Here is a 14,650-nt window from a genome sequence, read left to right on the forward strand (position 1 = left end):
TTGGCAGTCAAATTGAAAATTTCCATAATGCTCCGTACAACTAAGATTTCCACTTGTTCACCAAAACTTGTGTCTCAAAATGGTAGGAATACAATTTGTACCCAGGCACTTGTACCCAGATGCACTAACATTTAGAACAGGCTCTCAGAACCAGAGTGAACAACAACTTCATGCCGACTCCAGATAAGTAAACACAATAAATCTGACTGGAGTACCTGTTCCAAATGCGAAGCCATGCGTTGAAAGCTTCCTTTAAGGCTGGCATCTTAAGGCACTGGTAGACTTTCTCCCAGTTGGACAAAGATCACTGGCATACTTACATTCCCCTTGAAGTTTCCTGCTGCACTCCTGAAGTTGCTCAATTTGTCCTCAAAGGTGGGCGAGCTCTTGGGGACGAACAGCAGCATGTGGGTTTTGATATCACCACCAAAGATCTTTGGGGCAGACTGCAAAAGAACCCAGAGCAGTCTATAGTCAGTATTGAAAAATTTTCCCACAGGAACATGTCAACCACCACTCATACTTCAGTTCCCCTGTGAACCAGCAGATTCTGGATATACCCAATTCAACCTCATTTAATTAGGTATCTATTATTAAATTGATCTTAGAATAGATTAAACAGTCGACACGACATTGAGACGTGTACTGTGCCATACTATCTTACACACTCACGTGCTCCAAAGACCAGCTCCTGCAAGGCCAATATACAGAAAGAACTGACCCACTGGCCACAGGAAACCCTCCACTACCTGTTTTCCCACACAAATTTCAAGTGTTCCAAAGTCCACCAATCTGAGCTTTCAAATACTCAACATTCAGGGTGCCCAGAAGCAACAATTTTAACAGTGCGGTATGAGTCCGCATCTCTAAACAGGCAACCACTTAACCCTGAGCTCAAGACATTGAGGAACGCACATATTCCAAATATTTCAGTCTTTCAAAGGAAAAATAAAACCAAATGTTCATGGGATGTGGATCTCACTGGCAATGACAGTAATTACTGCCCATCTAATAGTCCCAAGTTCCAGACTTGCACTCTACACTAGGTAAATGGAAGATCTCCTTCCGTCAATGACATTTGCAAACCAGGTTATTCAGCATAAGGCAGGCCCTTCAGCCAACTTTGTCATGCCAACCAAGCTGCCTACTGAGCTGGTCCCATTTAACTGCATTTAGTCCACATTCCTCTAAATCTGGGGTCCATGGGCCCCTTGCTTAATGGTATCGGTCCATGACATAGAAGAAATTGGGAACACCTGCCCAAATGTCTTGTACATTGTACCCATCCCTTTCTATTCAGAGCCATCACACAAATCACTGTCTAATAGATATTGCTTTTAGGCCAACTATAAACACAAGACTACATGTACATTTGGACTGAAAATGCTGCCAGTGGTGAGCACAACTAGGGTTCCTTGAAAGTGGCAACAGGTAGACAGGGTGGTGAAGATGTTTAGCACACTTCAGTCACGATGTTGAATACTTAAGTTGTGGCCATGTTAATCCATGCCAGTGAATCAGTGGTACAAAGTTCTAACTTAGCCAGGTCATCACTGCACCCCTGCCTTTAACATACCAAAAGGCCCAATGGCTAGAATCAGTCTTCACACAACCCTGCCCTTATAACCACAAACTCATATTGAATAAAAAGCAGCATCTATCAAGACACCGGAATGTGTGGCGTCACTTGTGAGCTGCCCCAGCACATCCATTGGTTATGCAAACACGCATTTCACTGTTTTGAAGTAAATGTGATAAATAAACAATATCTTCATTCCGTCTTTAATGGCTCAGCTCAGTGTCAGGATTATGGTTTGAGAAACAGTTCAGTCCATCTGCCTACCTGCTCAGTGAACTCAATAACCAGAGGCAGCTGGTTGCTTTTGATAAATTCCACCAGACCATCTTTAGTAATCTCTCCATCGTAGACATTACGGCCTTCATCGAACTGAAAGAGAAATAACAATTTAAATAACACCCACCTAAACATCTGGCAATGTACTCAAAGAGCAGTCGTTTTCCTCAATGACAGGGTTTCAGCTGTAAAACTACACTGGAGACCAGTCACCTCCTTGCAATAGAGATCTGAGAGAGGTTAAACAGAGCAGCTTCCAAAGACTGAATATGCCCCACTGAATAAACAGGCAAAAGCAAAAAGCACAGTTCAAAATATCAGTGTAATAATCTCAAACTTTATGTAGTGGAAGCTGAGTTCTCAAACTGAATGAAGTTTTAGAATAATTTACAGGGCTCGAAGAAAACCATCACTGTAGCGTAGCAGTTAACGCGACACTAGTACAGCTTGGGGCGCAGCTTGGAGTTCAATCCTGGAGGGTCTATAGGGAGCTTGTACATTGTCCCTGCAACTCCGCAAGTTTCCTCCAGGTGCTCCGGTTTCCATCCATAGTCCAAAAGATGTACAGATTAGGAGGTTGACTGGTCATTGTAAATTGTCCTGTGATTAGACTAGGGTTAAATAGGTGGGTTGCTGGGTGGTGTAGCTCATTAGGCTGGAAGGGCCTGTTCAATACTCTAAATTAAACAAACAAGACCAATTCATAGTGATTTACAAGAAACAGGCATGGACTTAAAGGCAAACTGCCATACCAACTCCACCTTACTTTCTGCAAATACCAGTACCAATTCCAGTGTGGATATTAGGTCAAGAGAACTGAAAATCTCAAGATTAAGAATGGAGTTTGCATTACCAAAATTCCTACTGGCTTTAAAAAGCCAAATTTTAATCTGGAGGCTGAAATACTACCTGCAGTTGGTACAACATTTATTGCTTTCTTCCCCCTCCTCTGCAACCCACACCCATTACACACACCAACTTTAAACCTGCCCACAAAGTACGGCACGTGAATATGCAGTCACTGGTAACTAAGATACAAGTTCTCCCAGTCACCAGTGATCAAGGTATCACTACCCAGGAGTATATGGAGGCACTGAAACTGTTCATAACAGGGGAAACCAGATACCAATTCCTCTCATCTCTGCACGATGGCCTCCTAATTCAAAGGAAATAGGGATTCACAAGTGATTTCACACAAAAGCCAACAACCAAAGTTCTTGCAGGCAAGGTCAAAAATCTGACAAATACAAGTTGGTTATTAATAAATCCTACAGGGAATTATAGAGAAACAATGTGGAGATTACTGGAAGTAGGTACGGTCAACATCAGAGCTAAATAAACACAAGAGGATGTGTCCACAGGATCATATTAAGGACAGGGGACAGGTGGAGCATACAAATCAGCATGACTGTGGGGAGAGAAGACTATTAACCATCTTTATTACAATACAACCCGCAGCTGTTGACAATTAGAGCTACTAAGCCTCTCCTGGGATCACTTCAGGAATCTTTCCAAATTACTTCTACTTGGGGTAGGTGTAGTGAGAAGTTGTGGGGGAATGAGGGAGAGGACCCCTGACCCAAATAAGTGCTAACACTTCTGCAGGCTTCTCACACATCCTGCTTCAGGACAAGAGCGAGCAATTACAGATCATACCATACACTTCAGCATTGACAAAAGGCTTGAACCCTGAACCAGATACAAATGTGCAGAACATTCACGATGGCTACTAGTAGCCCAAGTTTAAACTGAAGGGATTTCTGCAAAAACAAAGTGATGTACATTTTCTCAGGTATGGTATATTATGCCATGAAGTAACTAACTTCCTCATTTAATATACACTCAATAGCCACTATGAGGCAACTCCCATACCCAGTGTCCACTGGGCACATCCGCTTCAATGTTTGACATGTTGTGCATTCAGAGATGCTCTTCCACACACCAGTGTTGTAATGCATGGTTATTCAGGTTACCGTCACCTCACTGTCAGTTTGAACCAGTCTTGCCATTTTGCTCTGACCTCTCACTACAAGGCAATTTCACCCACAGACTGCAGCTCACTGGGTATATTTTGTTATTCACACTGTTCTCTTAACTTTAGAGACTGTTGCACATGAAAATACTAGGAGCAGCAGTTTGAGATACTCAAACCATCCAGCCTGACACCAGTCAAAGTCAGATACCCGCCCCCCCCCACCCCAATTCTGATGTTTGGTCTGAACAACTAAACCTCTTGACCACATCTGTATGCTTTTATGGACTGAAATGCCACATGACTGGCTGATCAGCTATCTGCATTAACGAGCAGTTGTACCTAATAAAGTGGCTGTGGTCTAATCACTCATGGAACCTAAACACTATACCCATTAAAAACTAACAGCATTCTAACTACAGAACTCAAGTAGGCTCAGGCTCTCCAGTTACGAAGGGAAGTTAAGCAGATCAACACATCCCTGCAGGACATCAAGCCACAATAAAGGTGAAAATCCATAAGGAGGCACACAATTATTCTCCACTAGATTTAGCACCAGTGATTGAGACAGCACAAGCTCCACTGGAGCTCTAAAAATAAACATTCAACATTGGCCCTTCACATGTTCTGCAATTAGCATGTGTAAAGCACTCCAGCTATTTTTCCCAGGAATGGCTCAAGGACAAAACCCAGTGCTGGATTGGCAAACAAACCCCGGTGAACCACAGGTAGCACAACCATAGTGGCATAGGTACACTGTTTCAAAAGGAAGACATCATGCCTCAAGTTGAAGTTTTCACTGAAGTTTTGTAAATGGCCTAATAAAACACGGCGCAATGACGAATCCCAAAACTATGGCTGTGCACTCCATTACATCAGATTGCACTGTGGGGTTCATAGCAATCAAACTGGTTCTGAAGGTTCTAGATTTTTTATACCTAGAAATAAATCAGAGAGTCAAACAGATTCAAAGCTCTGGGAATAGGTACTGACTTCACAATACACATTTCTTCCTTTCCACACTATTGCAATACTGCCAACTGGCAAGTGATTAACATGATTATGGCAGAAAGTTCTAAAACAGAGGGCAGGCAGGGGATTGGGACTACATTACCCAGCCACTGCTTGTATTGAAGACGAACACAGCAATACACTCTGGAAGTAAATCACCAAAGCTCACCACTAATTGCCCTGAAGCAAGTTGCAATTAGCAGCAACTGTATTAGTCAATGCTCAATTAGCCACACCAGCCAGAACCATTTCAGCTCCCATGGAAAAGATCTCATCAGGAGGAGACAACAAAAAGGCAGATGCCACAGGTTAAACTTGGCCAGCTCCAACTATTAAATTTACAAGTAACCTAACCTTGATATTGAATTCAGGAACTCTTTTAAATAAGCAAAACTCAGAAAGAGACTTAATTTTTTCTAATATCCTCCACCCAACCAATTTAACTTAATGCCTTTATCTTAAAACTGAGCCTACTACAGCAGTACCACCGCAGTTGATGTTTCCATTATTACTTGTTCCATACTTACTCATTTTGTTAAAGTCAAGGTCACTTTCCCCATCAAGTCTATGTTAACGCAAAGCATAGAACCCACCCTCAATCCAATACTGTATTCCCTCATGCTCATCAATTTGCTTCACCAGCTACCTCTGAGATCAGATAGGTTTCAGGAGCACTGTATGCAGGGCCCTTGGCATTCTCAGCGATCACTCCCATACATCCCAGAATCTCTTTTGACCCCCTACTGTAGGATTAGGATACAGACTGTTAGGATGGGAACAGCTTTCTCCCCCAGGGCCATAAGACTACCGAACTCCCTGTCACTACCCAGGTCTCATCATGCATGAAGCACCATTAGTGCTATACTGTTTACTTTTTAAACTTGTTGCAAGTTAACTTTACTGTTTGTTAATTTATTTACGGTAATAATACTGTGTTGTGTGTGTGTGTTATACACTGCATTGTGCACCTCGGTCCAGAGGAACGTTGGTTTGCTTGGTAGCACATGTACAACTGAACGACAACAAGCCTGAACCTAGAGGACACTCTGCAGCAGCTAATCAATAGGTAAGTGGAACATGAGAGGAAACCAAAGTACTTTGGAGGGAGTGACAAGCTCCATGGAGCACCATCAGGGGTTAAACCCAGGATGCTGGTAGTGTCCTGCAGCAGCATTAATGCTGTGATACCGTGCCACAAAAATATTTCAACAGCACAAAAGGGATCCGAATACACACAAGGACACTCAGGATTAGAAGATTAACCTCAGCAGAATGCATAGTACCATGGGTTTCTGTACTGAGGATCTTGCATGCTTCCCCCTACAATCACAGGGCCACCTAGAACAGTGACGTGTTCATGCAGCAGGAGTAAATGAGACCTATATGCACAGAACCATGTACCATTGCATTTTTGGAGAAAATTTCAGAAATTTGTATCACTGATAATTAAATATTATCTACTATCCAATCATGATGACATCACTGTGAAATGCATAAAGTTTGAAAGGGCCATCACATTTAGAACTTCGGACAAGTGATGGGTTCAAAAGCTGAGCAGTTTAAAAAGTGCACTTGCATGCAAATATGACACTTCTAAAGACTCTTCTACTTTGCTCCAATCAAAAACACAGGAAGGGGTGGGATACCAGCAATGGAAACCTTGTTTGTCATTTCCTCACTGCCATCAGTCAGCTCAGTGTTCAATTACTGCCACCTGCTGGTGACTGCTTCCAACCAAATCCCACATTCGTAGCTGCACATTGTATTCAGCATCTTCGCTGGGAGGGATCGGAGGCTTATGACCAAGTTATCTTGGCTTCTAGGTCACATTCCAAACATTAGTTCATTTCAAAGAATGAACCAAAAGTTCTGAATTATTCATACTTCAAGTGTGTTTAGTTCTAAACCAGTGATCAGGCCAGTAAATGTAAATATGCTACATCAATAAATTAAGACTAAGCATGGACTTCTATAATCACCCTTTCACCCACTGCACTGTCAGTAAAGGCATGGACTTCAAAATTAGTGAAAACACTTGGGAAGGATATTTGCTTCCAATGCTGATTTGAGGAATGCACCTCAACCTGCTTCAACCTATTCCAGTAAAAGTTAGAGAAGGGAGGTCACATTACCTCCTGTCATGTATTTGTCTCATTCCTGACATATACCTTTGCTCCAAATCCTTCTATAATGGACTACCAACATATCTGTGAAGTGTTTGGCGTAATTCTCACTATTGCTAAATCCCATATCCTGATAAAGGAATCTCAAAGTACAGTAATACCAGTTCTGCTTCAATGGCCAGTTACCAAGCCGTAAGAAATTGCCACCAGTTCATAGATTTAGAATTCAAAAACATCAGCTTAGAAGTGTATTTGGACCGATGGGGTACAGTGACATTTTGGCATAAAAATTCCCACTAAGGAATCCCTAATATGCATTTTCAGCTGAATAGTTTGGTTTGGCAAACCTGAATACCGCTGATTGTTTTAAGCTGCAAAATGCCATTCCATCACCCCCCCGCCCCCTTACCGCCAACTAGTGGCAATCAGGTCAGAGTGAACTGGGCAGCGCAGTAGCACAGCTGCTAGCGTAACGTTATTACAGCACTAGCGACCACTGGTTCAATTCCCACCACTGTCTCTAAGGAGTTTGCAGTTCCCCCATGACCTTGGTTTCCTCCCACATGCCAAAGATGTATGGTTAGGGTTAGTGAGTTGTGGGCATGCTATCTTGCCACCGGAAACATGGCAACACTTGCTGACAGCCCCAAGCACATCCTTGGACTGCGTTGGTCATTGACACAAAGAATGCATTTCACTGACCATTTTAATGTTTTGGTGTACATGTGACAAGGTAATTTTAATGTTCTTAAATCTGTTGGAGGCAGTTAAGAGTGATTAGCTGATTTAGTCAACAGATTAACTGGTCACATGGGTGTAATTGGTAGCGCAGACTCATTGGGACAGAAGGGCCAGTTACCATGCTGCATCTCTAAAATAAAAATAAGCTGGGTTCAAAATATTCAGGATTCAAAGCTGCCAACAGAAACCAACTTGGATACAAGCCAAGTCAAAACTAAAGCTACAGTCCCACCCCATTTGATCAAATGCCTTTTACCTTCTTGAAGAGGATAACTCCATCCTCCTTCATATCATACTTGGTAAAGATGTCAGCACTGGAAGTGATTCCAAGCGGCACCTCGTCAATGGCCTCTGCAGCCTGAAGAAATGTTTTGGCATCATTCCCTTCCAAATCCTGCAAAAAGAGATGGCTTTGTCAGACAATTACACCCTACACAAATCATACAAATGGTACAGAATAAGTTTGTTCCAATTAAAGTGAGAAGGGAATGGTTTCACATTCTACAGCAGTAGCCAGGAGTCACATTAAACAGACTGCGCTTTTAACAGGTTTGAGTAAAATCAGTCTGCCAATGCAAACTTCAATTAGCACTGCCACCATCTAGCTGAGAACAATTACACACCCACATGGTTACAGCTGTTCACACAACAGTCAGAGCCGAAAGCAAATTGCAAACATGAATACAACAGCAATCCCAGAAAAATAACAGAAGTCGTTTCTGCAACAGACAGAAATTTACTCCAGAATCAGGTTTATTTTCACTGACACATGATTAATTTGTTTTGCAGCAGCAGTACAAGACAACTAGTGGCAAGGGAGAGAGAAGTGCAGCAGACTAGAATGGGGCTAGCACCTCCCAGTGCTGCTCTCCAGTGTTCGTTCAGTAGACAACTGGATTGTATTTGTCTACAGGAACTGCTACGTACTTATTCTTGCAGAAATGCAGCTTCAGGACAACATCCCATCCACCAATCTTCAGGCCATTTCACTCAGGGACTTGGACTGTTTTTGTAACCTTTATTTCTATTATCTTAATTATGTGCTATGTGTTGAGCTGTATGTAGTTGTCGGCATTGTTTTGCACCTTGGCCCCGGAAGAACATTTTCATTTGGCCTTATACATGTGCCTGGTTGAATGACAATTAACTATAGGTATGGTCAAATGTGTAGCAGGCGTTCAGAAGTCTCACAGCTTGGGCAAGAAGCCATTAGCCACCCTAACAGCCCTTGTTTTTATATTGTTGTACCTTCTGCCTGACAGCTGGAGATACCACAGTCCGAAGATTGTGGGACAGATGGGAGGAGTTCTTGACAAGGGGAATGTTCAGTGAATGCAGCACTTTTTATACATGTTCTAGATGGGACATGTGTGTTGGACTAAATCTGATGTCAGAGAAGCTCTCCTATACTGTTGAGTTTGGATCTTCAGTCTCCTATACTTTCTTCTTCATGGTGGTGATATAGAGGATGTTCCAGATGGTGAGCATCCTTAATGATGGATGCCGTATTCTTGAAGCAGCTCTTCTTGAAGATGTCCTCAATAGTGGGGGAAAGCTGTGCACCTGACAACTGGCCAAGTCTATAATCTTATTATCGTGTGCACTGATTGTGGCCAGGTTATGACACTAGTCAAAAGGCTCTATACCATAGAGCTGCAAGTCTTTGGTGGCATACCAAAACTCAAACTCTTAAGCAGAGCCAACTTGTGTGCCCTCACCATGATTGCATCAACACCTTGGGCCTCAAAATAGATCCAGTGAGACGTTGACACCCAGGATACATTAATGCAGAAACCCAGAGCACCAAGCCAATTTCTAATTTGCTGACAAGCAGAAGCCAACATATTCTAACCAGGTCAGTTATATACAGATAAACAAGTCCTTCAGCCCACTCAGTCCACAGGCTAATGTAGGAGATGCTACTTCCACCACACACCTGCCCCCAATCCCAAGAGGAAGAATGAACTCCGGAGGTCATTAGAAAACAAAGGGAGAACATAGTCATGAGAACTGCATTGTGGACTAATTTTTTTTTGGGAAGTTTACGATAAAAGAGCCAAGGGATCCAATTTAATCAGTCAGACTCCATTGGGCCCGCCTCATTGGACTCTTTGCTAGAGAAAAGCTGATCTCAAACCACAAGCCCACAGTAGCTCGACACTATTACAGGTCAGGGCGTTCAGAATTCAATTCTGGCACCATCTGTAAGGAGTTTGTACGTTCTCCCTGTGAATGCATGGGTTTCCTCCGGGTGCTCCGGTTTCCTTCTGCAGTCCAAAGGCATTACGATTAGTGATTAATTGGTCAAATTATTCTGTAACTAGACCAGTGTTAAATAGGTGGGTTGCTGGGCAGTGTAACTCATTGGGCTGAAAGACTCCATTCCGTGCTGTTTCTCCAAATAAACCTGTGAAGATCCAATAATTACCAACTTTCCTACCAAGGACAACAATTGCCCATCTACATTTCAAACTCAGCAGCACAGCAAGCTTTGGGATTAATGCGTGTGTCCTCAATCAGAATCCATATCACACTCATTACCTGTAGGAATGATGCCTAGTTCCCATTATGCACAGAAATCAAGCAGCCAACTGGGACATTGTTGTTTTTTTTTTAAAAAAGAAAGACTCAGATCAGTTTGCTGAACATTCTAATTGGAAGCCAATTGCAAACTATTCCAAAGGGAATTTTGGCAAAGTGGTAAAAATATCAAAAAACCATTCCCGCTTGTCACGAATGATGTTCAAACCTTTATCAAAAGGTGAAAGTGCAGAAGATTTTAGGATGTTGGCAGACTAGAGGGCCTGAGTCACAAGGAGAATTTGGCCAGGCTAGGGACTTCATTCCTTGAAACATAGGAGAAAGAGGGACAACCTTATAAAAATGTTTAAGTTATGATAGGCTTAGGGTGGACGGTAACAGTCTTCACCCTCCTTCCCACCCCCAGGATAGAGTCAATTTAGGGCAAGCAAAAAGATTTAAGAGCAACAAGTGGTAACATTTTCCACTCAGGTGGTGAGTGCAGAATGAGCTGCCGGAAGTAGCTGAGCCAGGTACAATAGTACCATTTAAGAAGAACATGACCAGGTACAGAGGGGTGGGTTTTAGAGGAATATGGGCCAAATGCAGGAAATTGGGCACTGTGGTCAGCATAGACTTGATGGGCTGAAGGACCTGTAGCTGTGCTATACTGGTCTATGGCTCATTGTATTCTACCTCTAAGACTTCAAATGGCAAGATTAGAAACATTGACAAAATGGAAACAATACCAGTCCAATTCTACGCAATTCTCAATGGTAAATAGCAGTTCACCCTGCTGAGTTCAGTATACCCAGCAGTCCATTCGCCCCACAGACAATATTCAGCCCCAAATAAAAAACAGCAAAGTACAAAATGTAATTTGCAGTTTCTAAAAAAACTACTCAACACATGGCAGGTTAACATACACCGACCGGGTCTGCTGTACAGTACACAGACAGGTAGCTAGTAACAGTATAGCTCCCTTACCCGGATTATTTAGTGCTCTCACTGTGGCAGAGCTGCATTAGCTTGTCCATGTTTCACACATCTTGAAGCAATAATTAGTACCTTGAAAAATCCTATGACAACCACGTCAGAGGAGTCTACCAGCTTGTCAGCAGCATCTGCCTCAGTGATGGTGTCAGCTGCAGGTCCAGTGCGTTTCTTCAGCCAGTTCACAATATCTTCATGCTGTCTTCCAGCTAAAAGGGAAATGTTCAGTTAGAACATAGATCAAGATGTTTTTGGATATCGAGAATCAAGGGAAGCAGGGATACTGCAGGAAAATACTAAGGAATGAGTGATATTAATGAATGGGAGAGCATACTCAATAGGCAAGATTAACTATTCTGGTTTCCATTTACTGCTCTCAATTTTTGCTTTAAAACAGGTTGTGGTTTCCTTGCTAACCAAGTGACTGAATCCAATATTCAACATGGGATAAGGTAATCTCATCACCTTCAAGCCAGGATAGTACTAGACTATAGGCAGAATGGTAGCATAGAACCTTTTACAGAGTGCTGGTGATCAGTTCAATTCTTGCCACTGTCTAAAGAATCTATACACACTTCCCATACCCACATGGGTTTATTTTCCCAGCTACTCTCGTTTTCTCCCACATTCTATAAACACACTAGGGTTAATAAATTACAAGCATGGCGACACTCATGTGCTGCCCCCAGCACAGCCTCGGACTGCTGGTCGGTGACAGAAATGTCGCATTTTGATGCATGTTTCAATGTACTTGACAAATAAAGCTAACCTCCAATAAGAATAGCACAGTGAAGCCAAGGTTGTTACAATTATCACCAATTCTACACTGTTCTCTATTATTCCTCTTCACCTGGATCAATCACTTGCCGGCTCTTCTTCAACCCTTCCCCATCACTTCTATACGCCGTCTACCTCCCCACCATCTCCAGTCCACATGAAGGGTTTCCACCCAAAACATCAACTATTTTCCTTCCACAGTGCTGCCCAAAGCAGTTTGGTGTTTGGGGCTGAAACTAGAGCAGTCTGTGTATTACAGCACCGATTGAAGTGAAAAGATGCCAGAATCTATTGTAATATTCCTGAGACATGAAATACCTCTGATCTTCCACTGCTGCTTATTAAAATCTGCTATGAAATGGTGATTAACAAGAATATGCCTATCGGGGTAGCCTAAAGGGAGGCTGCTACAGAGTACAAGCACCATCTTGTTAGCACTGCAAATTCTACTTCAGCGTAACTTGTCTACAAACACCAGACCTTTTCATCATTGTGGCTGGGATGCTGGTGAAAAAGCGCGAGCACTTAAATTCCAAATTCAATCTCAAATTATAACCACAGCAGCAAAATTCATGACTCCCCAGAAAGTCACCTCTGCTCTTATCATTGAACGGTGTATCTGCACAGAAATATGTAGTGGCTCTTCTGTTAAAACCACCAGCCTCATACCTCTGCCAAACAGCAGTCTATTCCCAGACAGTAATCATTAAATAGAACAATTCCCCTGAGCTAGATTCCTGAAGCCACAGCAACAGCCTCTGTGGCTCCTAACCAGATCATTAACTGTTTAACACCAAAATAAAAGGTTAGCTTAAAAATAGCTCACCTATAAATTGGGGTTTAAGGTTCATCTAGCTGCTGCTTTGAGCGGGAACTTGGATTTCAGGAACTAATTGGGAAAAGGCTGAGCTTTCGATGGCCAAGCAGAGTGATGGCAATCCAAGTCACAGTGCACACACTGCTACCAGCATTGAACTGGTGAGACGAGTCACAGGAAGGCAATACACCCCACTCTGTAAACCAGACTGTATACCCTCTGGGGCTCAGCAAGCAGCTGAGGATTGGCCAGGAACAGCAGTGCCAGTTAAGATGTGCTGAACGTTGCGGGTATGCTATGTTGGCACTGGAATGCGTGGTGACAATTGCAGGATGCCCCAGACATCGCAGTACAAAACAGACACATACCCCAAATGAAAGTACAGAGTAAATGCATAGTGCAAGGATTTGGTCTGACTTTGGGGATGAACTTTTCAATAGAACAGCCACACAAAGACAATGATACTCAAATCTTGCCCTCTCAACAGCAGCTTGCAGAGTGAAAAGCAGCTCCAATGTGATCAGAGGATTAATGAAGAGGCAAGTGACAGAGCAACTCAGTCAGAAATAGATCAGTGAATTATCCAGCATGGGTCAAGGTGCAACTAATAGTTGGATTTTGTGGTAATTAGGAGTCAGAGAGCAACTTATTGTGTCAAAGGGGCAAGCTCTAATTTACTCCTGGTAATGAACAAAACCACACATTTCCAGGTCAAAACATCATGTAATTTGAAGGGCAACTTGCAGGTGTTACTCACACAAGCTGTGGCCCACATCCTCGGAGATCAGGATTTGGGAAGTCAACTCTGCCAGCATGAGAATTACAGAAGGTACAAAGCATCTGGGGAAGGCAAATCAGGCAATCTGCTATACACTTTATAATCGGATAGCAGCTACTGTGACAGCAATCACCGATCGTGATTTAGTTCCCATCACTGTCATTCTCCATGACTGTGTAGGTTTATCCAGGTGCTCCTGTTTCCTCCCACATTCCAAAGATGTACGATTAGGGTTAGTGAGTCAAGGCGTCGGGAGCACGGTGACACTTGTGGTCTGCCCCAGCACAACCTCACACCACATTGGTTGACGACAAATACACATTTCACTGAATATTTCATGAATGTGTGACTAATAAAACTGGTCTTTAGAAGAGGACATTTTGCAGAAAGTACAAACAGTTTAAGATCAATAAAGGACCAGACATTTTGGGACACCACTGGCAGAGATGGTATCGCTGCTGCCTCAGCTCTAGCAACCTGCATTCAATCCTGATCTCTCAGATGCTCTGGGTTCCTCCCATAGCCTGACAATTTGCTAGTCAATGGGTCACTAAATTGTCCTAGTACGTAGACAAGTACCAGAATCAAGGTGGTTAATGGCCAGCAGATGGTTTTCAAATATGCCATGGAGCTGCACACTTGACTTTACAGATCAAAATTAAAACAATGCAAGACAGATGAAGACCAAGTATAGCCTACAATTAGTCAGGCCACACTCGGGAATATTGAGCGCATTTTTGGGCCCCTTAGAAAACGAGAGGAGATCTCATTGAAATCTATCGAATATTGAAAGGCCTAGATCGAGTGGATGTGGAGGGGATGTAGGGCAATCTCTAGGACCAGAGGGCACAGGCTCAGAATTGAGGGACGTCCATTTAGATCAGATGGGGCAGTTTCTTTAGCCAGACGGTGGTGAATCAGTTGGATTCATTGCTATGGACAACTGTGCAAGCCAAGTCATTGAGTATTTTAAAGCAGAGGTTGATAGGTTCTTGATTAATCGGGGCATGAAGGGTTATGGGGAGAAGGCAGGAGAGTGGGGTTGAGGGGGGATAATAAATAA

The 14,650-nt window shown here is 42.9% G+C and overlaps 1 protein-coding gene across 1 annotated transcript in view; it reads right to left on the reverse strand.

The window, feature by feature from the left end:
- p4hb (prolyl 4-hydroxylase, beta polypeptide) overlaps positions 1-14,650 on the reverse strand; it is a 36,222-nt gene that overhangs the window by 8,862 nt on the left and 12,710 nt on the right. The window contains exons 3-6 of the mRNA XM_072242659.1: positions 11,291-11,424; positions 7,959-8,096; positions 1,844-1,948; positions 321-446 (exon numbers count right to left, since the gene is read on the reverse strand). Of these exons, the coding sequence (XP_072098760.1) occupies positions 321-446; positions 1,844-1,948; positions 7,959-8,096; positions 11,291-11,424 (503 nt within the window). The remainder of the gene's footprint in view (positions 1-320; positions 447-1,843; positions 1,949-7,958; positions 8,097-11,290; positions 11,425-14,650) is intronic.

The sequence above is a fragment of the Mobula birostris genome, chromosome 24 (assembly GCF_030028105.1).
Source record: "Mobula birostris isolate sMobBir1 chromosome 24, sMobBir1.hap1, whole genome shotgun sequence".
Classification (NCBI taxonomy): Eukaryota; Metazoa; Chordata; class Chondrichthyes; order Myliobatiformes; family Myliobatidae; genus Mobula; species Mobula birostris.